Below are 26,682 nucleotides of genomic sequence, written 5' to 3'. Positions count from 1 at the left end.
TACTGACAGGTGCCCGCACGCTCCACACACTGTATATATACAGACAGGTGCCCGCACGCTCCACACACTGTATATATATACTGACAGGTGCCCGCACGCTCCACACACTGTATATATACAGACAGGTGCTCGCACGCTCCACACACTGTATATATATATATATATATATATATATATATACTGACAGGTGCCCGCACGCTCCACACACTGTATATATATACTGACAGGTGCCAGCACGCTCCACACACTGTATATATATACTGACAGGTGCCAGCACGCTCCACACACTGTATATATATACTGACAGGTGCCAGCACGCTCCACACACTGTATATATATACTGACAGGTGCCCGCACGCTCCACACACTGTATATATATAGACTGACAGGTGCCCGCACGCTCCACACACTGTATATATATAGACTGACAGGTGCCCGCACGCTCCACACACTGTGTATATATATATACTGACAGGTGCCCGCACGCTCCACACACTGTGTATATATATATATACTGACAGGTGCCCGCACGCTCCACACACTGTGTATATAAATATATACTGACAGGTGCCCGCACGCTCCACACACTGTGTATATATATATACTGACAGGTGCCCGCACGCTCCACACACTGTGTATATATATATACTGACAGGTGCCCGCACGCTCCACACACTGTGTATATATATATACTGACAGGTGCCCGCACGCTCCACACACTGTGTATATATATATACTGACAGGTGCCCGCACGCTCCACACACTGTGTATATATATATACTGACAGGTGCCCGCACGCTCCACACACTGTGTATATATATATACTGACAGGTGCCCGCACGCTCCACACACTGTGTATATATATATACTGACAGGTGCCCGCACGCTCCACACACTGTGTATATATATATACTGACAGGTGCCCGCACGCTCCACACACTGTGTATATATATATACTGACAGGTGCCCGCACGCTCCACACACTGTATATATATATATACTGACAGGTGCCCGCACGCTCCACACACTGTATATATATATATACTGACAGGTGCCCGCACGCTCCACACACTGTATATATATACTGACAGGTGCCCGCACGCTCTACACACTGTATATATATACTGACAGGTGCCCGCACGCTCTACACACTGTATATATATACTGACAGGTGCCCGCACGCTCTACACACTGTATATATATACTGACAGGTGCCCGCACGCTCCACACACTGTATATATATACTGACAGGTGCCCGCACGCTCCACACACTGTATATATATATACTGACAGGTGCCCGCACGCTCCACACACTGTATATATATATACTGACAGGTGCCCGCACGCTCCACACACTGTATATATATACTGACAGGTGCCCGCACGCTCCACACACTGTATATATATACTGACAGGTGCCCGCACGCTCCACACACTGTATATATATACTGACAGGTGCCCGCACGCTCCACACACTGTATATATATACTGACAGGTGCCCGCACGCTCCACACACTATATATATATATACTGACAGGTGCCCGCACGCTCCACACACTGTATATATATATACTGACAGGTGCCCGCACGCTCCACACACTGTATATATATATACTGACAGGTGCCCGCACGCTCCACAAACTGTATATACACTGACAGGTGCCCGCACGCTCCACACACTGTATATATATATACTGACAGGTGCCCGCACGCTCCACACACTGTATATATATATACTGACAGGTGCCCGCACGCTCCACACACTGTATATATACTGACAGGTGCCCGCACGCTCCACAAACTGTATATACACTGACAGGTGCCCGCACGCTCCACACACTGTATATATATATACTGACAGGTGCCCGCACGCTCCACAAACTGTATATACACTGACAGGTGCCCGCACGCTCCACAAACTGTATATACACTGACAGGTGCCCGCACGCTCCACAAACTGTATATATACTGACAGGTGCCCGTACGCTCCACACACTGCATATATATACACTGACAGGTGCCCGTACGCTCCACACACTGTATATATATACTGAAAGGTGCCCGTACGCTCTACACACCGTGTGTATATATATATATATATATACTGACAGGTGCCCGCACGCGCCACACACTGTATATATATACTGACAGGTGCCCGCACGCTCCACACACTGTATATATACTGACAGGTGCCCGCACGCTCCACACACTGTATATATACTGACAGGTGCCCGCACGCTCCACACACTGTATATATATACTGACAGGTGCCCGCACGCTCCACACACTGTATATATATACTGACAGGTGCCCGCACGCTCCACACACTGTATATATATACTGACAGGTGCCCGCACGCTCCACACACTGTATATATATATACTGACAGTTGCCCGCACGCTCCACACACTGTATATATATATACTGACAGTTGCCCGCACGCTCCACACACTGTATATATATACACTGACAGGTGCTCGCACGCTCCACACACTGTATATATATATATATATATATACTGACAGGTGCTCGCACGCTCCACACACTGTATATATATATATATATACTGACAGGTGCTCGCACGCTCCACACACTGTATATATATATATATATATATACTGACAGGTGCTCGCACGCTCCACACACTGTATATATATATATATATATATATATATAAAGACAGGTGCTCGCACGCTCCACACACTGTATATATATATACACTGACAGGTGCCCGCACGCTCCACACACTGTATATATACATACTGACAGGTGCCCGCACGCTCCACACACTGTATATATATATACTGACAGGTGCCCGCACGCTCCACACACTGTATATATACATACTGACAGGTGCCCGCACGCTCCACACACTGTATATATATATATACTGACGGGTGCCCGCACGCTCCACACACTGTATATATATATATATATACTGACAGGTGCCCGCACGCTCCACACACTGTATATATATATATACTGACAGGTGCCCGCACGCTCCACACACTGTATATATATATATACTGACAGGTGCCCGCACGCTCCACACACTGTATATATATATATACTGACAGGTGCCCGCACGCTCCACACACTGTATATATATATACTGACAGGTGCCCGCACGCTCCACACACTGTATATATATACTGACAGGTGCCCGCACGCTCCACACACTGTATATATATACTGACAGGTGCCCGCACGCTCCACACACTGTATATATACATACTGACAGGTGCCCGCACGCTCCACACACTGTATATATACATACTGACAGGTGCCCGCACGCTCCACACACTGTATATATATATATATATATACTGACAGGTGCCCGCACGCTCCACACACTGTATATATATATACTGACAGGTGCCCGCACGCTCCACACACTGTATATATATACTGACAGGTGCCCGCACGCTCCACACACTGTATATATATACTGACAGGTGCCCGCACGCTCCACACACTGTATATATACATACTGACAGGTGCCTGCACGCTCCACACACTGTATATATACATACTGACAGGTGCCCGCACGCTCCACACACTGTATATATACACTGACAGGTGCCCGCACGCTCCACACACTGTATATATACATACTGACAGGTGCCCGCACGCTCCACACACTGTGTATATATATATATATATATATATATATATATATATATATATATATATATATATATATATATATATATATATATATATATATATATATATATACATACTGACAGGTGCCCGCACGCTCCACACACTGTATATATATACTGACAGCTGCCCGCACGCTCCACACACTGTATATATACATACTGACAGGTGCCCGCACGCTCCACACACTGTATATATATACTGACAGGTGCCGGCACGCTCCACACACTGTATATATAGACTGACAGGTGCCCGCACGCTCCACACACTGTATATATATACTGACAGGTGCCCGCACGCTCCATACACTGTATATATACAGACAGGTGCCCGCACGCTCCACACACTGTATATATATACTGACAGGTGCCCGCACGCTCCACACACTGTATATATATACTGACAGGTGCCCGCACGCTCCACACACTGTGTATATATATATACTGACAGGTGCCCGCACGCTCCACACACTGTGTATATATATATATATACTGACAGGTGCCCGCACGCTCCACACACTGTGTATATATATATATACTGACAGGTGCCCGCACGCTCCACACACTGTGTATATATATATATATACTGACAGGTGCCCGCACGCTCCACACACTGTGTATATATATATACTGACAGGTGCCCGCACGCTCCACACACTGTATGTATATATATACTGACAGGTGCCCGCACGCTCCACACACTGTATATATATATATACTGACAGGTGCCCGCACGCTCCACACACTGTATATATATATACTGACAGGTGCCCGCACGCTCCACACACTGTATATATATATACTGACAGGTGCCCGCACGCTCCACACACTGTATATATATACTGACAGGTGCCCGCACGCTCCACACACTGTATATATATACTGACAGGTGCCCGCACGCTCCACACACTGTATATATATACTGACAGGTGCCCGCACGCTCCACACACTGTATATATATACTGACAGGTGCCCGCACGCTCCACACACTGTATATATATACTGACAGGTGCCCGCACGCTCCACACACTGTATATATATACTGACAGGTGCCCGCACGCTCCACACACTGTATATATATATATACTGACAGGTGCCCGCACGCTCCACACACTATATATATATACACTGACAGGTGCCCGCACGCTCCACACACTGTATATATATATATACTGACAGGTGCCCGCACGCTCCACAAACTGTATATACACTGACAGGTGCCCGCACGCTCCACACACTGTATATATATATACTGACAGGTGCCCGCACGCTCCACACACTGTATATATATATACTGACAGGTGCCCGCACGCTCCACACACTGTATATATACTGACAGGTGCCCGCACGCTCCACACACTGTATATATATATACTGACAGGTGCCCGCACGCTCCACAAACTGTATATACACTGACAGGTGCCCACACGCTCCACACACTGTATATATATATACTGACAGGTGCCCGCACGCTCCACACACTGTATATATATACACTGACAGGTGCCCGCACGCTCCACACACTGTATATATATATACTGACAGGTGCCCGCACGCTCCACACACTGTATATATATACACTGACAGGTGCCCGCACGCTCCACACACTGTATATATATATACTGACAGGTGCCCGCACGCTCCACAAACTGTATATACACTGACAGGTGCCCGCACGCTCCACACACTGTATATATATATACTGACAGGTGCCCGCACGCTCCACACACTGTATATATATATACTGACAGGTGCCCGCACGCTCCACACACTGTATATATATATACTGACAGGTGCCCGCACGCTCCACACACTGTATATATACTGACAGGTGCCCGCACGCTCCACACACTGTATATATATACTGACAGGTGCCCGCACGCTCCACACACTGTATATATATATACTGACAGGTGCCCGCACGCTCCACACACTGTATATATATACTGACAGGTGCTCGCACGCTGTATACACTGTATCTATATACTGACAGGTGCCCGCACGCTCCACACACTGTATATATACTGACAGGTGCCCGCACGCTCCACACACTGTATATATATATTGACAGGTGTACAATATATGCTGACACACTACACACAGGTATATACTCGCACTGACAGGATACACGGCTCCTCACACTGTATATAAGGGCACAGGCCACGTGACGTGCCCCTCGGCGGCCCCCATGGACAGCGCCCCCTCTCACCTGCTCGGCTCCCCGATGCTCACCGCCTGCTCGCAGTTCTCACACTGGTAGCTCTCCGCGCATGCGCGGCGCAGGAGCTCAGCCTCTGACTCCTCCCACCGGGCTGTGGCGCAGAGGGTGCTGGGAAGTGTAGTCCTACGGCCCAGAACCGTGAGATAGTGCTGTGAACGGTGAGCCGCGCGTCACACATAGACTTCAATGTGTTTCACCTGAAGGCTGCCGCATGACCCGTTTCCGGGCGGCTCCTCAAGAGGATGCCTCCATTATTTTCTAGGGGCTTTGTAAAAGGAATTGCATGACTGCCCTGGGATTACACGGCGGGCGATGCCAATGTTCACGGGCGATGCCAATGTTCACGGGCGATGCCAATGTTCACGTTCACAACTATTGGACGCACTTGGGACTTTTTTCAGAGAAAACGCGTCGTACCGACATGCAGAAGCGCAATCTTACAAGCGCAATATCCGTCTGCCATTGTGCACGGCTGCGTGAAAGCGGTCTGATGGGTTTTAGCTGCGGCGTCCGCGCCGTGGATCTGCAGCAAATACCGCCCATAGCATGCTAGGGGAAACCACTTCTCCCGCACACCAACGGACGGCAATTGCAGTTTTTGGTCATGGAGGAAAAATCGCAGAATGCTGTGTCTTTGCTCGGATTCAGCGAGGACGGCTGACATTGAAGTCAATGGAAGCCGTCTGACCCGCCCGTGATTAGCAGTGCCGGTGGGTCGCGGATTCCGTGTCATCGCCTAGTGACAGCATGGGGAAAAAAATGTGAAAAAAAATTTGTCCAGCGCATAACCAATGGCGAGCCGCCGCGTCCATCCACAGTACGGATGACGGGGAGATGCGACAGGTAGACGCGGACGCCGCTGCGCTCAGGGTCGGCTCCGCTGCGCTCAGGGTCGGCTCCGCTGCGCTCAGGGTCGGCTCCGCTGCGCTCAGGGTCGGCTCCGCTGCTCTCAGGGTGGGCTCCGCTGCGCACGGGGTGGGCTCCGCTGCTCTCAGGGTCGGCTCCGCTGCGCTCAGGGTCGGCTCCGCTGCGCACGGGGTGGGCTCCGCTGCTCTCGGGGTCGGCTCCGCTGCGCTCAGGGTGGGCTCCGCTGCCCTCAGGGTGGGCTCCGCTGCCCTCAGGGTAGGCTCCGCTGCTCTCAGGGTAGGCTCCGCTGCGCTCAGGGTCGGCTCCGCTGCTCTCAGGGTGGGCTCCTCTGCACTCAGGGTCGGCTCCGCTGCTCTCAGGGTCGGCTCCGCTGCGCTCAGGGTGGGCTCCGCTGCGCTCAGGGTGGGCTCCGCTGCTCTCAGGGTCGGCTCCGCTGCGCTCAGGGTGGGCTCCGCTGCCCTCAGGGTGGGCTCCGCTGCCCTCAGGGTCGGCTCCGCTGCGCTCAGGGTGGGCTCAGCTGCTCTCAGGGCCGGCTCCGCTGCGCTCAGGGTGGGCTCCGCTGCCCTCAGGGTGGGCTCAGCTGCTCTCAGGGCCGGCTCCGCTGCGCTCAGGGTCGGCTCCGCTGCCCTCAGGGTCGGCTCCGCTGCGCTCAGGGTGGGCTCCGCTGCTCTCAGGGTGGGCTCCGCTGCGCTCAGGGCCGGCTCCGCTGCGCTCAGGGTCGGCTCCGCTGCTCTCGGGGTGGGCTCCGCTGCTCTCGGGGTCGGCTCCGCTGCTCTCGGGGTGGGCTCCGCTGCTCTCGGGGTCGGCTCCGCTGCTCTCGGGGTGGGCTCCTCTGCTCTCAGGGTCGGCTCCGCTGCTCTCAGGGTGGGCTCCGCTGCGCTCAGGCTGGGCTCCGCTGCTCTCAGGGTCGGCTCCGCTGCGCTCAGGGTCGGCTCCGCTGCGCTCAGGGTCGGCTCCGCTGCTCTCAGGGTGGGCTCCGCTGTGGGGTCTCCTTTGGCTACGTTCACACCTGCATTGGAGTCAGGGCATCAACCATCCAGAAATTCCTGGACAATCCGTAATATGGCGCTCTGCTCCAGTGTCTGTGAAGAAGCTCGAGGCGGGGGCCATCTTCCTGCGGCTGACGGTTATTATCACTGATTGTCGCCGGCCGGCTCGCAGTAACGCCGGCGGGATCAGATCCGCCATCTAGTCGTCCATCAGCCACTTTACCTTCGTTTTGCTTCTCCTAATTGTCCGTAATAAATATCGTCCGTCTGTGATTTTTACTTAAATTGTGCAGAAAAAATAAAAATTCCCGTTGCGACGCGCTGCGGGCCTCAGTCAGAAGTCTGATTAGTTTCCTCTGATTCCACGGCGGTTCACATCCGAGCGAGCCGCGCCATTTCCTCCTGTAGACTCCAGCGAGATGCTGGACTGCTGGCCAGAACAGAGCCCATTATAGTGAATGGGAGGGGCGTACGGGGGCCCGGGTGGCGGGGGTGGGGGGTATCTGCTCCCTGAACAGAGGAGAGTGGAGCCCCCAGCTGATGTGAACAAATACATGGCTGCAGCTGCGTGACGGACGACTGGCATGCGCCAATCTGATATGTTTATAGACGACACCCACCCATTCAACGGTGAGGAAAACAGGCAGTGCACGGACGGCGTCCGCGCAGGAAAAAGCGTCACGATATTTTTGCAGACGTGAAAGACAAATTAATAGAAAGGGACACGCGGAGCGAATACAGGGGACACACGGAGCGAATAGAGGGGACACACGGAGCGAATAGAGGGGACACACGGAGCGAATACAGGGGTCACACGAAGCGAATACAGGGGTCACACGGAGCGAATAGAGGGGTCACACGGAGCGAATAGAGGGGACACACGGAGCGAATAGAGGGGACACACGGAGCGAATAGAGGGGTCACACGGAGCGAATAGAGGGGTCACACGGAGCGAATAGAGGGGTCACACAAAGCGAATACAGGGGTCACACAGAGCTGTACACGTAGGAAAAACATCAGCAATGCCGGCTTTTTAAAAAACGTGTAGCCTAAGGCCTCATGTCCACGGGGAAAATAAGAATTAAAATCCGCAGCGGTTTTCCCGCACGCGGATCTGCGCCCCGTAGGGATGCATTGACCATATTATATATATATATATTGATAAATACCCGCGGATGGTAATTAAAAGTGAATTTAAAAATTTCTGGAGCATGAAAAAAAATGGTCATGCTGTATTTTAGTGCGGATCACGCGTGCGGAGGTCATAGGGCACATCGCGCAATTCATCTCCCGCATGAAAAATAAAAGACAATTACAGGGCATCCGCAGCGGATCTGATTTTCCCTGGGGCATGAGGCCTAAGGCTATTTGCTTTCCCATAATGCCTGCTGCAGAGGTCAGTGTGCAGCCAATCAGCAGCCCGAGCTCTCGGTGATGTCACTTAATGTGTCCTGCATCTTCGATAAGGGCAGTAGTTTCATTGGACGCCTGCATCATATGACCTAGTCATATATAACATGGGCACAGTGTAACCAGCGGTTATTTTACAGTGGGGCGCAGGGCAGGAGCTGCATCGCATTTATACACCTATATGATTCGCGGTCCGTACATCGGGGGAGGGGATATTTCTGCTGCTGTCATCATATACAGCAGCAAAGCAGATGGACAAAACTACTCTTTGGCACGGGGATATTGCAGTTCTCTCGCTGTGGCCTCGGACGTTGTTCGGTCGCCGGGCCGGCCACTATGTATTATTTGCAGGCTTTATGCAGCCAGCGGAGGTTTAATGAAGAATACTAAATTAGCTAAAACTACACTAAAAAAATAAATAAGAAAACATGAAGCAAGCAGGGGGCGGGGCATGTGGAGGAGGAGGGGCCAAGCGGGTACCTCTAGCAGCGCCACATTCTGCAGGAGATGAGGGAAGCCCGCTGTCATTCCTAAGAGGTGGTTCTGCCCAGCATTACACGCACAGCACAGATCGTAGCAATGGACACTGTGGGGCCGCAGCGTGCTAAGGGCTCATTCACACGGGCGTGTTGTCACTGCGCATTTGCCTTTCATTCTTCCATTCGCACCATTGTTGGAACTGCGGGGGATACGGTGTGTAAACCGCAGCAGCTCTATTTCTCCGTGTTTAGTACGCAGCCCGGCTGTGCAGGATCCTGGACATGTGCCGTGCTGATCACAGCCGTACACCATCTCTACCTGCAGAGCGTAGGGGCTGCGATGAGTACAGCGCTGCAAGACGGAGTAGGGTGTCACAGACAGACATAAGAGGCGTACCGTCACCATCAGCTACCAGTCGCAGCAGTCTCAGGCCCGCAGCGAGGTCCCCCACAGGACTAGTGCAGACGGGGTTAACATCGGTGCAGGAATTGTTACAATGTATCAGCAGCTGTCGCTAGTTACACTATTTTACATGCATTTTCACTGCCCTGTTTCCCTGATAATAAGCCCTAGCATGATTTTTCAGGATTTTTGGGGAGGTTTGAAATATAAGTCCTTCCCCAAAGATAAGCCTAACTTACAGTGCATAAAGTTAATAGGAATGCTTTAGGTGCTGGATAAGTGGCATTCTCAGTGATGTCACCGCTGCTCTCTGGTGATGGATAGGTGGCATTCTCAGTGATGTCACCGCTGCTCTCTAGTGATGGATAGGTGGCATTCTCAGTGATGTCACCGCTGCTCTCTGGTGATGGATAAGTGGCATTCTCAGTGCTGTCACCGCTGCTCTCTAGTGATGGATAGGCGGCATTCTCAGTGATGTCAACGCTGCTCTCTAGTGATGGATAGGCGGCATTCTCAGTGATGTCACCGCTGCTCTCTACTGATGGATAGGCGGCATTCTCAGTGATGTCACTGCTGCTCTCTAGTGATGGATAGGCAGCATCCTCAGTGATGTCACCGCTGCTCTCAAGTGATGGATAGGCGGCATTCTCAGTGATGTCACCGCTGCTCTCTAGTGATGGATAGGCGGCATTGTCAGTGATGGCACCGCTGCTCTCTAGTGATCGATAGGCGTCATTCTCAGGGATGTCACCGCTGCTCTGTAGTGATGGATAGGTGGCATTCTCAGTGATGGCACCGCTGCTCTGTAGTGGTGGATAGGCGGCATTCTCAGTGATGACACCGCTGCTCTCTAGTGATGGATAGGCGGCATTCTCAGTGATGTCACCGCTGCTCTGTAGTGATGGATAGGTGGCATTCTCAGTGATGGCACCGTTGCTCTGTAGTGGTGGATAGGCGGCATTCTCAGTGATGGCACCGCTGCTCTCTAGTGATGGATAGGCGGCATTCCCAGTGATGTCACCGCTGCTCTCCAGTGATGGATAGGCGGCATTCTCAGTGATGGCACCGCTGCTCTCTAGTGATGGATAGGCGGCATTCCCAGTGATGTCACCGCTGCTCTCCAGTGATGGATAGGCGGCATTCTCAGTGATGTCACCGCTGCTCTGTAGTGATGGATAGGCGGCATTCTCAGTAATGTCACCGCTGCTCTCTAGTGATGGATAGGTGGCATTCTCAGTGATGGCACCGCTGCTCTCCAGTGATGGATAGGCGGCATTCTCAGTGATGGCACCGCTGCTCTCTAGTGATGGATAGGCGGCATTCCCAGTGATGTCACCGCTGCTCTCTAGTGATGGATAGGCGTCATTCTCAGTGATGTCACCGCTGCTCTCTAGTGATAGAAAGGCGGCATTCTCAGTGATGTCACCGCTGCTCTCTAGTGATGGATAGGCGGCATTCTCAGTGATGTCACCGCTGCTCTCTAGTGATGAATAGGCGGCATTCCCAGTGATGTCACCGCTGCTCTCTAGTGATGGATAGGTGGCATTCTCAGGGATGTCACCGCTGCTCTCTAGTGATGGATAGGTGGCATTCCCAGTGATGTCACCGCTGCTCTCTAGTGATGGATGGGTGGCATTCTCAGGGATGTCACCGCTGCTCTCTAGTGATGGATAGGCGGCATTCTCAGTGATGTCACCGCTGCTCTCTAGTGATGGATAGGTGGCATTCTCAGTGATGTCACCGCTGCTCTCACTTCATGGTAAGCTTCTATGGCTTTGCTTATGTGATGATTCATTATATATGTATAACGGTTGGGTTGTTAGGATCATGAAACACACAAGTTTAATTACAGTCAAACCAACCCTGTACATGGGGGGGAATGTAGTACAATGTGTCAGGAGAAATCAGAGCCATGAACCCCGTAACTAAGGCAATATGAAATACATGATTTAAAATGACAAGCAGCCGCTGGATGCCGCCCTGAGAGCTGTAGTCCGCCAGGGAGAGGAAGATCAGGTACCAATCTCGGGCGCCCACCGCTCGCTTCCTCCCCGCCACAACCACGAGCAAAGACAACCATCATATAAAACAGGTTTACAACTAACGAGCCAGGAGGACGATACAAGGAAGTGGAGACGTCAAAGAGAAGACCAGGCAACATGACACACTAGAGTGCAAGCTCCTAGGCCAAGGTCACACACATACAGGAATCCACCCGTCTCCGGGGAGTTGCATATGATGTGATTACAGATTGGGGTCAGAGGAGCCGATCTAACGGAATCATTTTATTTCTCGCTTCCTTCCTGACAGTCTCTATACGGCTCCATGATGGCGAACACATCGAATATCTATTTTCCGCTCCATCCTTCGGCTGCCATCATTTGCGCAGTAACAGAAATACGAGGAAAGCGCAGGAAATAGATTGTTGTTAGAACTGCGGTGCCATCTTGTGGCAGTAAGTGCTACTACAGGAGCTGACCCTGCGGGTCATCAGCATGGGAGTATACAGAGCCGTCTGTCTGCTCCACTCTGACCTTCAGCACGACGCTCTGCTGCTCCGCCTGCCGGACGCCGACCTCCATTTTCCTGCTATAGACAGATGTACAAAAATATGCGCTGGTGACTGCGCTGACAGATAGATTAGGCCGTATCTCCATATTTATAGATTATTACATGGTTATATACATTACACAAGGGTCACTTCAAAAATCCCGTCTTCTGATATCTTTCAGTCTGTTGCAGCGGCCGCGGCGCACACAGGGTTACATGCGCCGCCCCAAGCCACGCAGGAGCTGATCTGGGGGTCCCGGACGCGCCCCCTCTAGGTTGTCCATTGTTGCATAGCTTTTAGCATTTCGTCAAAGGCTTCCAGTGATGGCGGCTGCGAGTTCTGAAATCTGTCCCTCATGCGGCTGTACAGACTGAACGACTTCAACTCCAGCCAAATAAATCCAAAGCGATCGTCATCGAAGAGGATGAAGAGGCCGGGCGTTCGCTCGGGACTGCTGAACCCGTGGCCGGCGATCAGGCCCGTCCCGAAGAAGCTGCAAGAAACAAGAAAGTGACATCACACGCGGCAGGAGGCGGAGCCTGATGGAAGGGAGCTTAAAGGAGGGTTCCAAGGGCTAGCCAATGGGGGAGAGGGAGGGAGATGCTGTCCTCACAACCCCTTTATATGGTGCATCCGTCCCAGTGAATAGCGGAGGAGCAGCCGGGCCTCATTCACTGCAAGCAAGCAGTCGCTCATAGATGGAGCGGCTCCCGTTTACACTCAGTAGTCATTCCTGCCCAGTGAGTTGAAACAGAACTAGTGACTACTGAGCGGCTGCTTGCTTGCAGTGAATGGAGGCCGGAACGACCCCCGGCTGCTCCTCCTCCGTTCACTGTTCATACTGTGAAAGGACACCTCCACTTATACTCACGGACCCATCCTCACCGGCGGTCTGTATACACATGTGACCGCTACAGCCAATTACTGACCGCAGTAGAATACGGGGACAGCAGAGAGGTGGAGCAGCCGGTAGAATTGCTTTAAATCATTTCCTGCCTTCTCCCCATTTTTACAACTTGGAGAACCCCTTTAGGATTCTGCAACTTTCAAAAATGCTTTGAATCCTACTACTACCTCTGCTTGCTGTCAGTGAATTCTATTTTGCATCAAGAGGCTGAAAGTCTTTCTAGACCTAGTACTTCTCACAGCTGAGGGTTTGTTACAATGTATCCAGTCTAGACAATCCTCTGTGATACATGTTACATTGTAACAGACTGTCAGCACAGGAGTGGATTGTCTACACTATACTTTGTAACAAATCCTCAGCTGTGAGAAGTAATGGATTTTAGGCTTCTGGATGTAAATAATTCACTGACAGTAATCAAAGATCTTGGGAAGGGTGTGGAATGGAAACACAAAGTGCAGTAGAAAGCTGTGGCACAGCTGGGGTTCTGGTACAGTGTGAAATGTCTCCCCTCTGACATCGCTCTGGCCGATGTGTGGGGGTCAGCTGACGGACATTTATAGCCGTCATCTATTTATACATGCCCAGACTTCCCCACAAGGCGACACCTGTCACAGCGGAGCTCCAGGGCGGCTGCCCGGGGTCCGAGGAGAGGCCACGCGGCGGCGGCAGCTCTGGCGGGGGGGGGGGGGGGGGGGCAGAACACAAGCAACACTGTAGCATAAACTGTTCTGCAACTCATACACTCATCACCACTTCCAGGATCTCTGCTTGCTGTCACAGCAGAGGGTCTGTTTGGCTTTGTTCACCTCTACATTCCAGATACCTGTTGGGAAAAGATCTGTCCGATGACAGAGATGAATGGCGCCAAATGGTCGCCACTGACTGTAATAGGCCCCAGATGAAATAGTGCAGCACGACGTCTCATCCAGATCTTCACTGGAGGCTCCAAATGGAACCTCTGATACAGAAGTGAACGGAGCCGAACAACTGTATGCAGTGCAGACAATCCTGCATAGTCTGTTACAGTGTATCAGTGCAGGTGACATCGCAGGCTGGACGAATGTCTTTACATATGCAACTGGGAAAGGTTTGAGGTCTGTTCCAGTTTTCAGCCTCTGGATGTAAACAATATCGTTTCCATTCAATGACAGCAAGCAGAGGTGCTAAAAATGGTGAGGAATTATAATATTAATCTTTATTTATATAGCGCCAACATATTCTGCAGCGCTTAGAAAACCTCAGGGCTACAGAAAGACAAAAGTGCAAAAACCCCGTTCCTTGTAGTAATCAGCTGATGGAGACAGTAGGGGTGCGGGGCTCCAACCAGCTTACATACTATAGATAATGGGGGATACAGCAGGTAAGGGGGCTGGAGATGTGCCCGGAATGGCGTGCTCGAGATGTGCCCGGAATGGCGTGCTCGAGATGTGCCCGGAATGGCGTGCTCGAGATGTGCCCGGAATGGCCGGCTCGAGATGTGCCCGGAATGGCCGGCTCGAGATGTGCCCGGAATGGCCGGCTCGAGATGTGCCCGGAATGGCCGGCTCGAGATGTGCCCGGAATGGCCGGCTCGAGATGTGCCCGGAATGGCGGGCTCGAGATGTGCCCGGAATGGCGGGCTCGAGATGTGCCCGGAAGGGCGGGCTCGAGATGTGCCCGGAAGGGCGGGCTCGAGATGTGCCTGGAAGGGCGGGCTCGAGATGTGCCCGGAAGGGCGGGCTCGAGATGTGCCCGGAAGGGCGGGCTCGAGATGTGCCCGGAATGGCGGGCTCGAGATGTGCCCGGTATGGCGGGCTCGAGATGTGCCCGGAATGGCGGGCTCGAGATGTGCCCGGAATGGCGGGCTCGATATTTGCCCGGTATGGCGGGCTCGAGATGTGCCCGGTATGGCGGGCTCGAGATGTGCCCGGTATGACGAGGTGGAGATGTGCCCGGTATGGCGAGGTGGAGATGTGCCCGGTATGGCGAGGTGGAGATGTGCCCGGTATGGCGAGGTGGAGATGTGCCCGGTATGGCGAGGTGGAGATGTGCCCGGTATGGCGAGGTGGAGATGTGCCCGGTATGGCGAGGTGGAGATGTGCACGGTATGAGGGATACAATGTAGGGCGGTGCTGTGGATGAGGGATACAATGTAGGGCGGCGCGGTGCTGTGGATAAGGGATACAATGTAGGGCGGCGCGGTGCTGTGTATGAAGGATACAATGCAAGACAGCGCGGTGCTGTGGATGAGGGATACAATGTAGGGCGGTGCTGTGGATGAGGGATACAATGTAGGGCGGCGCGGTGCTGTGTATGAAGGATACAATGCAAGACAGCGCGGTGCTGTGGATAAGGGATACAATGTAGGGTGGCGCGGTGCTGTGGATGAGGGATACAATCTAGGATGGTGCGGCGCTGTGGATGAGGGATACAATGTAGGGCAGTGCTGTGCTGTGGATGAGGGATACAATGTAGGGCGGTGCGGTGCTGTGGATGAGGGATACAATGTAGGACGGCGCTGTGGATGAGGGATACAACGTAGGGTGGCGCGGTGCTGTGGATGAGGGATACAATGTAGGGCGGCGCGGTGCTGTGGATGAGGGATACAATGTAGGGCAGTGCTGTGCATGAGGGATACAATGTAGGGCGGTGCGGTGCTGTGGATGAGGGATACAATGTAGGGCGGCACGGTGCTGTGGATGAGGGATACAATGTAGGGTGGCACGGTGCTGTGGATGAGGGATACAATGTAGGGCGGCGCGGTGCTGTGGATGAGGGATACAATGTAGGGCGGCGCGGTGCTGTGGATGAGGGATACAATGTAGGGGGACGCTGTGGATGAGGGATACAATGTAGGGTGGCGCGGTGCTGTGGATGAGGGATACAATGTAGGGGGGCGCGGTGCTGTGGGGATGAGGGATACAATGTAGGGCGGCGTGGTGCTGTGGATGAGGGATACAATGTAGGGCGGTGCTGTGGATGAAGGATACAATGTAGGGGGGCGCGGTGCTGTGGACGAGGGATACAATGTAGGGCGGCGCGGTGCTGTGGATGAGGGATACAATGTAGGGCGGCACGGTGCTGTGGATGAGGGATACAATGTAGGGCGGCGCGGTGCTGTGGATGAGGGATACAATGTAGGGCAGTGCTGTGGATGAGGGATACAATGTAGGGCGGCACGGTGCTGTGGATGAGGGATACAATGTAGGGCGGCACGGTGCTGTGGATGAGGGATACAATGTAGGGTGGCACGGTGCTGTGGATGAGGGATACAATGTAGGGCGGCGCGGTGCTGTGGATGAGGGATACAATGTAGGGGGGCGCTGTGGATGAGGGATACAATGTAGGGTGGCGCGGTGCTGTGGATGAGGGATACAATGTAGGGGGGCGCTGTGGATGAGGGATACAATGTAGGGCGGCGCGGTGCTGTGGATGAGGGATACAATGTAGGGGGGGCGCTGTGGATGAGGGATACAATGTAGGGTGGCGCGGTGCTGTGGATGAGGGATACAATGTAGGGCGGTGCTGTGGATGAGGGATACAATGTAGGGGGGCGCGGTGCTGTGGGGATGAGGGATACAATGTAGGGCGGCGTGGTGCTGTGGATGAGGGATACAATGTAGGGCGGTGCTGTGGATGAGGGATACAATGTAGGGGGGCGCGGTGCTGTGGATGAGGGATACAATGTAGGGCGGCACGGTGCTGTGGATGAGGGATACAATGTAGGGCGGCGCTGTGCTGTGGATGAGGGATACAATGTAGGGCGGTGCGGTGCTGTGGATGAGGGATACACTGTAAGGCGGTGCGGTGCTGTGGATGAGGGATACAATGTAGGGCGGCGCGGTGCTCTGGATGAGGGATACAATGTAGGGCAGCACGGTGCTGTGGATGAGGGATACAATGTAGGGCGGCGCGGTGCTCTGGATGAGGGATACAATGTAGGGCGGGGCGGTGCTGTGGATGAGGGATACAATGTAGGGCGGCGCGGTGCTGTGGATGAGGGATACAATGTAGGGCGGCGCGGTGCTCTGGATGAGGGATACAATGTAGGGCGGCGCGGTGCTCTGGATGAGGGATACAATGTAGGGCGGTGCTGTGGATGAGGGATACAATGTAGGGCGGTGCTGTGGATGAGGGATACAATGTAGGGCGGTGCGGTGCTGTGGATGAGGGATACAATGTAGAGTGGTGCGGTGCTGTGGATGAGAGATACAATGTAGGGCGGTGCGGTGCTGTGGATGAGGGATACAATGTAGGGCGGTGCGGTGCTGTGGATGAGGGATACAATGTAGAGTGGTGCGGTGCTGTGGATGAGGGATACAATGTAGAGTGGTGCGGTGTTGTGGATGAGGGAGACAGTGAGCATTTTTAGCGTGTCTGCGGTGAGAGGGGCAGATTCTTGAGATGTTCTTGAGGTGCAGCTGACATGTTCGGGCCAGAGATTGGATGTCGGGGGTGAAGGAGAGATTGGGGTTAAATATGACCCCAAGGCAGCGGGCATGCTGGGAGTTATGGTGCCACACACTGAGATGGAGATGTCAGGAGGAGGTCGGTTAGTGGAGGGTGGAAACACCAGCAAGTCAGTTTTTGGGAGGTTCAGTTTTAGGTAGAGAGAGGACATGGTGTTAGAGGCAGCGGACAGACAGTCGGTGGCGCTCTGGAGGTCCGGCGCTGTGATGTCACAGAGGAGGGGTCTAACGGCAGGATTATCAATATAAACAGCTGAAGCTTCATTTCCAGCCGAGGCGACGCTCTTCTAGCAGATCTGATGCAAGCGGGACATCATATCAGCGGCAGCCCGGATCATGCAGGGAGGGATACGAGTGACGGATGTGATATGGAATCCCTGCGCGGACCCTCTGGACCCCCTTACCACATCTTGCAGCTCCGGGGATAATCTTCGTTCCTTGCCATCACCTCATCCGGAAGCGCGAACGCCTGTTGCTCAGGGGGCTGCAGACCGCCTTGTGCGTCCACTTGTCTGTCCTTCAGCTTTAGGGGAGGCGAGGGTCCTTGCACCGGCTCCTCCCCCCGGGCGCCAGCAGCCTCCTCTTCACTCCCCGCTAACCGCTCTTCTCGGTTTATTTGCTCGTGGATGTCCATGATGAGCCGAGACAGTTCATCGATATTCCCCAACTGTTCCAGGGCCGGCAGCCGCACCGGTCGGGTGAGGTCAACTTCAAGCGTCGGCTGCCCAGCTGGGACATTGGGGTCTCCCTGCAAGCAAGAAGCAATTCTGTCCAATCACTGTATAGAACGCTAATCACCTGACACAACATTCAGCATTACACCTGTACTAAACGGGGAAAGAGCTGCTGGTTGTGGGGGCAAACCCCAGGAGCCCCACAGAGCACCCCCCACCCCAGGAGCCTCATAGAGCACCCCCAACCCCAGGAGCCTCACAGAGCACCCCCAACCCCAGGAGCCTCACAGAGCACCCCCAACCCCAGGAGCCTCACAGAGCACCCCCAACCCCAGGAGCCCCACAGAGCACCCCCAACCCCAGGAGCCCCACAGAGCACCCCCCACCCCAGGAGCCTCACAGAGCACCCCCAACCCCAGGAGCCTCACAGAGCACCCCCAACCCCAGGAGCCTCACAGAGCACCCCCAACCCCAGGAGCCTCACAGAGCACCCCCAACCCCAGGAGCCTCACAGAGCACCCCCAACCCCAGGAGCCCCACAGAGCACCCGCAACCCCAGGAGCCCCCCAGAGCACCCGCAACCCCAAGAGCCCCCCAGAGCACCCGCAACCCCAGGAGCCCCCCAGAGCACCCGCAACCCCAGGAGCCCCCCAGAGCACCCGCAACCCCAGGAGCCCCCCAGAGCACCCGCAACCCCAGGAGCCCCACAGAGCACCCGCAACCCCAGGAGCCCCACAGAGCACCCGCAACCCCAGGAGCCCCACAGAGCACCCGCAACCCCAGGAGCCCCACAGAGCACCCGCAACCCCAGGAGCCCCACAGAGCACCCGCAACCCCAGGAGCCCCACAGAGCACCCGCAACCCCAGGAGCCCCACAGAGCACCCGCAACCCCAGGAGCCCCACAGAGCACCCGCAACCCCAGGAGCCCCACAGAGCACCCGCAACCCCAGGAGCCCCACAGAGCACCCGCAACCCCAGGAGCCCCACAGAGCACCCGCAACCCCAGGAGCCCCACAGAGCACCCGCAACCCCAGGAGCCCCACAGAGCACCCGCAACCCCAGGAGCCCCACAGAGCACCCGCAACCCCAGGAGCCCCACAGAGCACCCGCAACCCCAGGAGCCCCACAGAGCACCCGCAACCCCAGGAGCCCCACAGAGCACCTGCAACCCCAGGAGCCCCACAGAGCACCCCCAACCCCAAGAGCCGGACAGAGCACCTCCAACACCAAGAGCCGGACAGAGCACCTCCAACACCAAGAGCCGGACAGAGCACCTCCAACCCCAAGAGCCGGACAGAGCACCTCCAACACCAAGAGCCGGACAGAGCACCTCCAACCCCAAGAGCCGGACAGAGCACCTCCAACCCCAAGAGCCTCAGAGAGCACCCGCAACCCCAGGAGCCCCACAGAGCACCTGCAACCCCAGGAGCCCCACAGAGCACCTCCAACCCCAGGAGCCCCACAGAGCACCTCCAACCCCAGGAGCCCCACAGAGCACCTCCAACCCCAGGAGCCCCACAGAGCACCTCCAACCCCAGGAACCGGACAAAGCACCTCCAACCCCAGGAGCCCCAGAGAGCAACTTCCAACCCCAGGAGCCCCACAGACTACGCCCTACGCCAGGAGCCCTACAGAGGAGCAGAACACCCCATCCACCTAACATTATCTCTTCATACTCCAGTCACATCCAGAGCTGCAGTCATCTTGCAGTGCATTATGGGATCTCAGATCACAGAGACAGTCAACCTCACTATCTGATACTGCAGCTTTGGATGTGAATGGAGAAGACAAGCATTTCTGCAGGATTTAGGAAATTTCTCAACTTTTAGGGCAAATGAAAAATTTGGTGGAGGCGGAGTCACCTGCTGGCACTCACCGTTATTTTTGTGGCCTTAGCAACTGTCCCGTGGAAACTCAACATGACGATCTCCAGGCCGTGGCTTCCATAGGTGCCCTTAAAAAACCCGGGCTTCACCAAATCATCGGGCCGGCTGGGGGGATGGTAAATGCGCCGGTAGGTAAGGCAGTTGCTGTGGAGACGGAAAGTTCTAGATTATAATGCATACAAATGGTGACATCCCCTCGCGGGGGCAGCAGGACGGGCAGCGGGCGCCGTTGCTTGCACACTAGGACCTGCCAGCAGCTGACGCTGCCTGAACCTCGGACAGGTAAGTATATCGCTGGCCGCAAATGTCGCGGTGCTTCAGACTAAACATACTGTGAAGATCCGCTCTGGCAGGGGTTTGGGGTCCCAGGGGTCCCGTACCGAGTCGTCGGATCCCGTGAAGTTTCCGCATGGCGCTGGAAGCGGTCCCATTAGTATCGGGGCGGCGAGTCACTCATTGATTATACTGATTACAGGTAATTGGCGGTGGGTGGAACACATGGCAGGTTGTAGCGTTATGGCGCCCCCTGGGGGCACACGCGAGGGGGCTGCGGTCATCGGCTCGCGTATCCCGGGCGCTCTGTGGGCAGTATTTTTGATGGGTCATTTGTATTGATGCTTCATTTACTGTTACACATATGTGTGATACCGGATCCAACACGGATGTCATTACTGGCGGAGCGAGGGGACCGCGCCCTTCTTTACGGTTTTTCACGATGACTTCATAAAGACATTCGATTATCGTACAGATGAAGATAGTTTTACACCAATTTTGTGGAGGATAACACTTTGAAGATCTGCTGTGATTGGACCTTGGCGTCACGGGGGCGGGGCTGTGCTGGGCCCTCCCACAAACAAGGAGAGCTGTCAGTCTAGGCGATCTGGGCGGGGAAAGGCTGATGAGGCTCCGCCCCTGTGACTCCTGTCAGTGCAGATCTTCAAAGTATGTTTAGTCTGAAACACGCCAGCTTTCAGAATATGACGTACCTGCTGCGATGTACCTACCTGCGAGGTCCGGGCCGCCCCAGCCGGCGCTCTCCTGCTCCCCACTTACTCGTATTGGCAGATATAAATGAACTTCATGAGAATTAACTCCTGCATGTGTTCATGGAAGATGTCGTCCAGCGTGCGGCCCAGGTCGTCTCGCAGCCACGTCCGGAATTCCTGCATTCAGAACACAGGGGGTCCATGACATAGTGCCGGCACTGCGGGGGCCAGCGCCGCGGCGAGAGGACAGCTCTCCTACCTCCTGCCGCCCTCCGGACATTCGATGGTAATCGGTCTGCAGGCATTTGGTACAGAATTCGTCTTTCTTCGTCAGCTGTAACGAGACGAGGATCAGCCATCAGCGACAGCAGCACGGAACAATCATTGTTAAAGGGCCGGCGCACCGCCTAATGAAGCTCACAGGAGCGACCCATCTCCTACAGCGATGGTACCATATTGCTAGGATGAGCCACCACTTTATTAGTATTGGAGGGGTCAGCATTACTAGTGGGGTACCACAGGGGGCAGTATTGGAGGGGTCACCATTACTAGTGGGGTACCACAGGATGGCAGTATTGGAGGGGTCACTATTAGTAGTGGGGTACCACAGGGGGCAGTATTGGGGGGGTTACTAGTAGGGTACCACAGGCGGCAGTATTGGAGGGGTCACCATTACTAGTGTGGTACCACAGGGGGCAGTATTGGGGGGGTCACCATTACTAGTATGGTACCACAGGGGGCAGTATTGGGGGGGTTACTAGTAGGGTACCACAGGCGGCAGTATTGGAGGGGTCACCATTACTAGTAGGGTACCACAGGGGGCAGTATAGGAGGGGTCACCATTACTAGTGGGGTACCACAGGGGGCAGTATAGGAGGGGTCACCATTACTAGTGTGGTACCACAGGGGGCAGTATTGGGCTCTATTCTTTTTAATATATTTATTAATCGCTCAGTAGGAGCACTGTGCAGAAAATATCAAGACGACGGAATGAAATTACTTATAGATTTGGATCGGTTGGGGCAGTAAAGTGTCCGGTGAGGGGGTAACACGGATACATGTGAGGTTCTGCACACGGCCAGGAAATACATGTCACCATTACATACTACTGGAAAATCACTGGGGACACCGACAGGGAGAAGGACTGGGGGGTTATAACTGTGAGCCTAACTGGAGCAACCAGTGTCAGGCAGCTGCTGCAAAGGCAAATAACATCATGGGGGCAACAGAAGAGGTCTAGGGGCGCATGATGGGAACATTGTTCTACCTCTCTACAAGTCACTGGTCAGACCACACATGGAATATTGTGGACAGTTTTGGGGACCGGTACTCAGGAGCTTGACCGGGTACGAAGGGGAAACTAAAGTAATAAATAGAATGGGCGGACTACTATACCCAGAGAGGTATAATATATCAAGGGTCAGTACAGAGATCTCTCCCATCATGTATTATACCCAGGACTGTAACAAGGGGGCGCTCTAATAACTATGTATAGATATATCAGGGGACAATACAGAGATCTCTCCCATCATGTATTATACCCAGGACTGTAACAAGGGGGCGCTCTAATAACTATGTGTAATATATCAGAGGTCAGTACAGAGATCTCTCCCATCATCTATTATACCCAGGTCTGTAACAAGGGGGCGCTCCAATAACTATGTATAGATATATCAGGGGTCAGTACAGAGATCTCCTCCATCATCTATTATACCCAGGACTGTAACAAGGGGGCGCTCTAATAACTATATATAGACATATTAGGGGTCAGTACAGAGATCTCTCCCATCATCTATTATACCCAGGACTGTAACAAGGGGGCGCTCTAATAACTATGTATAATATATCAGGGGTCAGTACAGAGATCTCTCCTATCATCTATTATACCCAGGACAGTAACAAGGGGGCGCTCTAATAACTATGTATAATATATCAGGGGTCAGTACAGAGATCACTCCCATCATCTATTATACCCAGTACTGTAACAAGGGGGCGCTCTAATAACTATGTATAGATATATCAGGGGTCAGTACAGAGATCTCTCCCATCATCTATTATACCCAGGACTGTAACAAGGGGGCGCTCTAATAACTATGTATATATATCAGGGGTCAGTACAGAGATCTCTCCCATCATCTATTATACCTAGGACTGTAACAAGGGGGCGCTCTAATAACTATGTATATATATCAGGGGTCAGTACAGAGATCTCGTCCATCATTTATTATACCCAGGAATGTAACAAGGGGGCGCTCTAATAACTATGTACAGATATATCAGGGGTCAGTACAGAGATCTCTCCCATCATCTATTATACCCAGGACTGTAACAAGGGGGCGCTCTAATAATTATGTATAATATATCAGGGGTCAGTACAGAGATCTCCCCCATCATCTATTATACCCAGGACTGTAACAAGGAGGCGCTCTAATAACTATGTATAGATCTATCAGGGGTCAGTACAGAGATCTCTCCCATCATCTGTTATACCCAGGACTGTAACAAGGGGGCGCTCTAATAACTATGTATAGATATATCACGAGTCAGTACAGAGATCTCTCCCATCATCTATTATACCCAGGACTGTAACAAGGGGGCGCTCTATTAACTATGTATAGATAGATTAGGGTTCAGTACAGAGATCTCTCCCATCATCTATTATACTGAGGACTGTAACAAGGGGGCGCTCTAATAGCTATGTATAGATATATATCAGGGTTCAGTACAGAGATCTCTCCCATCTATTATACCCAACATTCTAACAAGGGGACGCTCTAATAACTATGTATAGATATATCAGGGATCGGTACAGAGACCTCTCCTATCATCTATTATACCCAGGACTGTAACAAGGGGGCGCTCTGATAACTATAATATATCAGGGGTCAGTACAGAGATCTCTCCCATCATCTATTATACCCATCACTATAACAAGGGGGCGCTCTGATAACTATGTATAATATATCAGGGGTCAGTACAGAGATCTCTCCCATCATCTATTATACCCAGGACTGTAACAAGGGGGCGCTCTAATAACTATGTATAATATATCAGAGGTCAGTACAGAGATCTCTCCCATCATCTATTATACCCAGGTCTGTAACAAGGGGGCGCTCCAATAACTATGTATAGATATATCAGGGGTCAGTACAGAGATCTCCTCCATCATCTATTATACCCAGGACTGTAACAAGGGGGCGCTCTAATAACTATGTATAATATATCAGGGGTCAGTACAGAGATCTCTCCCATCATCTGTTATACCCAGGACTGTAACAAGGGGGCGCTCTAATAACTATATATAGACATATTAGGGGTCAGTACAGAGATCTCTCCCATCATCTATTATACCCAGGACTGTAACAAGGGGGCACTGTAATAACTATGTATAATATATCAGGGGTCAGTACAGAGATCTCTCCCATCATCTATTATACCCAGGACTGTAACAAGGGGGCGCTCTAATAACTATGTATAATATATGAGGGGTCAGTACAGAGATCTCGTCCATCATCTATTATACCCAGGAATGTAACAAGGGGGCGCTCTAATAACTATGTACAGATATATCAGGGGTCAGTACAGAGATCTCTGCCATCATCTATTATACCCAGGACTGTAACAAGGAGGTGCTCTAATAACTATGTATAGATCTATCAGGGGTCAGTACAGAGATCTCTCCCATCATCTGTTATACCCAGGACTGTAACAAGGGGGCGCTCTATTAACTATGTATAGATAGATTAGGGTTCAGTACAGAGATCTCTCCCATCATCTATTATACTGAGGACTGTAACAAGGGGGCGCTCTAATAGCTATGTATAGATATATATCAGGGTTCAGTACAGAGATCTCTCCCATCTATTATACCCAACATTCTAACAAGGGGGCGCTCTAATAACTATGTATAGATATATCAGGGGTCGGTACAGAGACCTCTCCTATCATCTATTATACCCAGGACTGTAACAAGGGGGCGCTCTGATAACTATAATATATCAGGGGTCAGTACAGAGATCTCTCCCATCATCTATTATACCCAGCACTATAACAAGGGGGTGCTCTAATAACTATGTATAGATCTATCAGGGGTCAGTACAGAGATCTCTCCCATCATCTATTATACCTAGGACTGTAACAAGGGGGCGCTCTGATAACTATAATATATCAGGGGTCAGTACAGAGATCTCTCCCATCACCTATTATACCCAGCACTATAACAAGGGGGCGCTCTGATAACTATGTATAGATATATCAGGGGTCAGTACAGAGATCTCTCCCATCATCTATTATACCCAGGACTGTAACAAGGGGGCGCTCTAATAACTATGTATATATATCAGGGGTCAGTACAGAGATCTCTCCCATCATCTATTATACCTAGGACTGTAACAAGGGGGCGCTCTAATAACTATGTATATATATCAGGGGTCAGTACAGAGATCTCTTCCATCATCTATTATACCCAGGACTGTAACAAGGGGGCGCTCTAATAACTATGTATATATATCAGGGGTCAGTACAGAGATCTCTTCCATCATCTATTATACCCAGGACTGTAACAAGGGGGCGCTCTAATAACTATGTATAATATATGAGGGGTCAGTACAGAGATCTCGTCCATCATCTATTATACCCAGGAATGTAACAAGGGGGCGCTCTGATAACTATAATATATCAGGGGTCAGTACAGAGATCTCTCCCATCATCTATTATACCCAGCACTATAACAAGGGGGTGCTCTAATAACTATGTATAGATCTATCAGGGGTCAGTACAGAGATCTCTCCCATCATCTATTATACCTAGGACTGTAACAAGGGGGCGCTCTGATAACTATAATATATCAGGGGTCAGTACAGAGATCTCTCCCATCACCTATTATACCCAGGACTGTAACAAGGGGGTGCTCTAATAACTATGTATAGATCTATCAGGGGTCAGTACAGAGATCTCTCCCATCATCTATTATACCTAGGACTGTAACAAGGGGGCGCTCTGATAACTATAATATATCAGGGGTCAGTACAGAGATCTCTCCCATCATCTATTATACCCAGCACTATAACAAGGGGGCGCTCTGATAACTATGTATAGATATATCAGGGGTCAGTACAGAGATCTCTCCCATCATCTATTATACCCAGGACTCTACACCTAGAGGTTGGAAGGTTTCTACAACATAGAAGGGGTTCTCT

At 52.3% G+C, this 26,682-nt stretch overlaps 3 protein-coding genes across 6 annotated transcripts in view; all 3 read right to left on the bottom strand.

Annotated features, from left to right (window-relative positions):
- Positions 1-5,923, bottom strand: part of KIAA0513 (KIAA0513 ortholog) — a 48,473-nt gene extending 42,550 nt beyond the window's left edge. For all 3 annotated transcript variants that reach the window (XM_066583894.1, XM_066583900.1, XM_066583901.1), the window contains exon 1: positions 5,872-5,923. The gene's annotated coding sequence lies outside the window, so the exon portion shown is untranslated. The remainder of the gene's footprint in view (positions 1-5,871) is intronic.
- Positions 1-12,613, bottom strand: part of LOC136582653 (zonadhesin-like) — a 21,504-nt gene extending 8,891 nt beyond the window's left edge. The window contains exons 1-5 of the mRNA XM_066583827.1: positions 12,566-12,613; positions 10,693-10,969; positions 10,271-10,521; positions 9,842-9,980; positions 6,705-7,759 (exon numbers count right to left, since the gene is read on the bottom strand). Coding sequence (XP_066439924.1) covers positions 6,705-7,759; positions 9,842-9,980; positions 10,271-10,521; positions 10,693-10,969; positions 12,566-12,613 — 1,770 coding nt within the window. The remainder of the gene's footprint in view (positions 1-6,704; positions 7,760-9,841; positions 9,981-10,270; positions 10,522-10,692; positions 10,970-12,565) is intronic.
- FBXO31 (F-box protein 31) overlaps positions 12,306-26,682 on the bottom strand; it is a 35,884-nt gene continuing 21,507 nt past the window's right edge. For both annotated transcript variants that reach the window (XM_066582474.1, XM_066582475.1), the window contains 5 exons: positions 21,744-21,818; positions 21,552-21,661; positions 20,489-20,642; positions 18,342-18,685; positions 12,306-13,075 (listed from right to left, as the gene is read on the bottom strand). In XM_066582474.1, coding sequence (XP_066438571.1) covers positions 12,853-13,075; positions 18,342-18,685; positions 20,489-20,642; positions 21,552-21,661; positions 21,744-21,818 — 906 coding nt within the window. In that variant the 3' untranslated portion in view covers positions 12,306-12,852. The remainder of the gene's footprint in view (positions 13,076-18,341; positions 18,686-20,488; positions 20,643-21,551; positions 21,662-21,743; positions 21,819-26,682) is intronic.

This window comes from Eleutherodactylus coqui, chromosome 11 (assembly GCF_035609145.1).
Source record: "Eleutherodactylus coqui strain aEleCoq1 chromosome 11, aEleCoq1.hap1, whole genome shotgun sequence".
Classification (NCBI taxonomy): domain Eukaryota; kingdom Metazoa; phylum Chordata; class Amphibia; order Anura; family Eleutherodactylidae; genus Eleutherodactylus; species Eleutherodactylus coqui.
The sequence above is the reverse complement of the archived record's forward strand: the minus strand, read 5'-3'. Positions and strand labels throughout refer to the sequence as shown.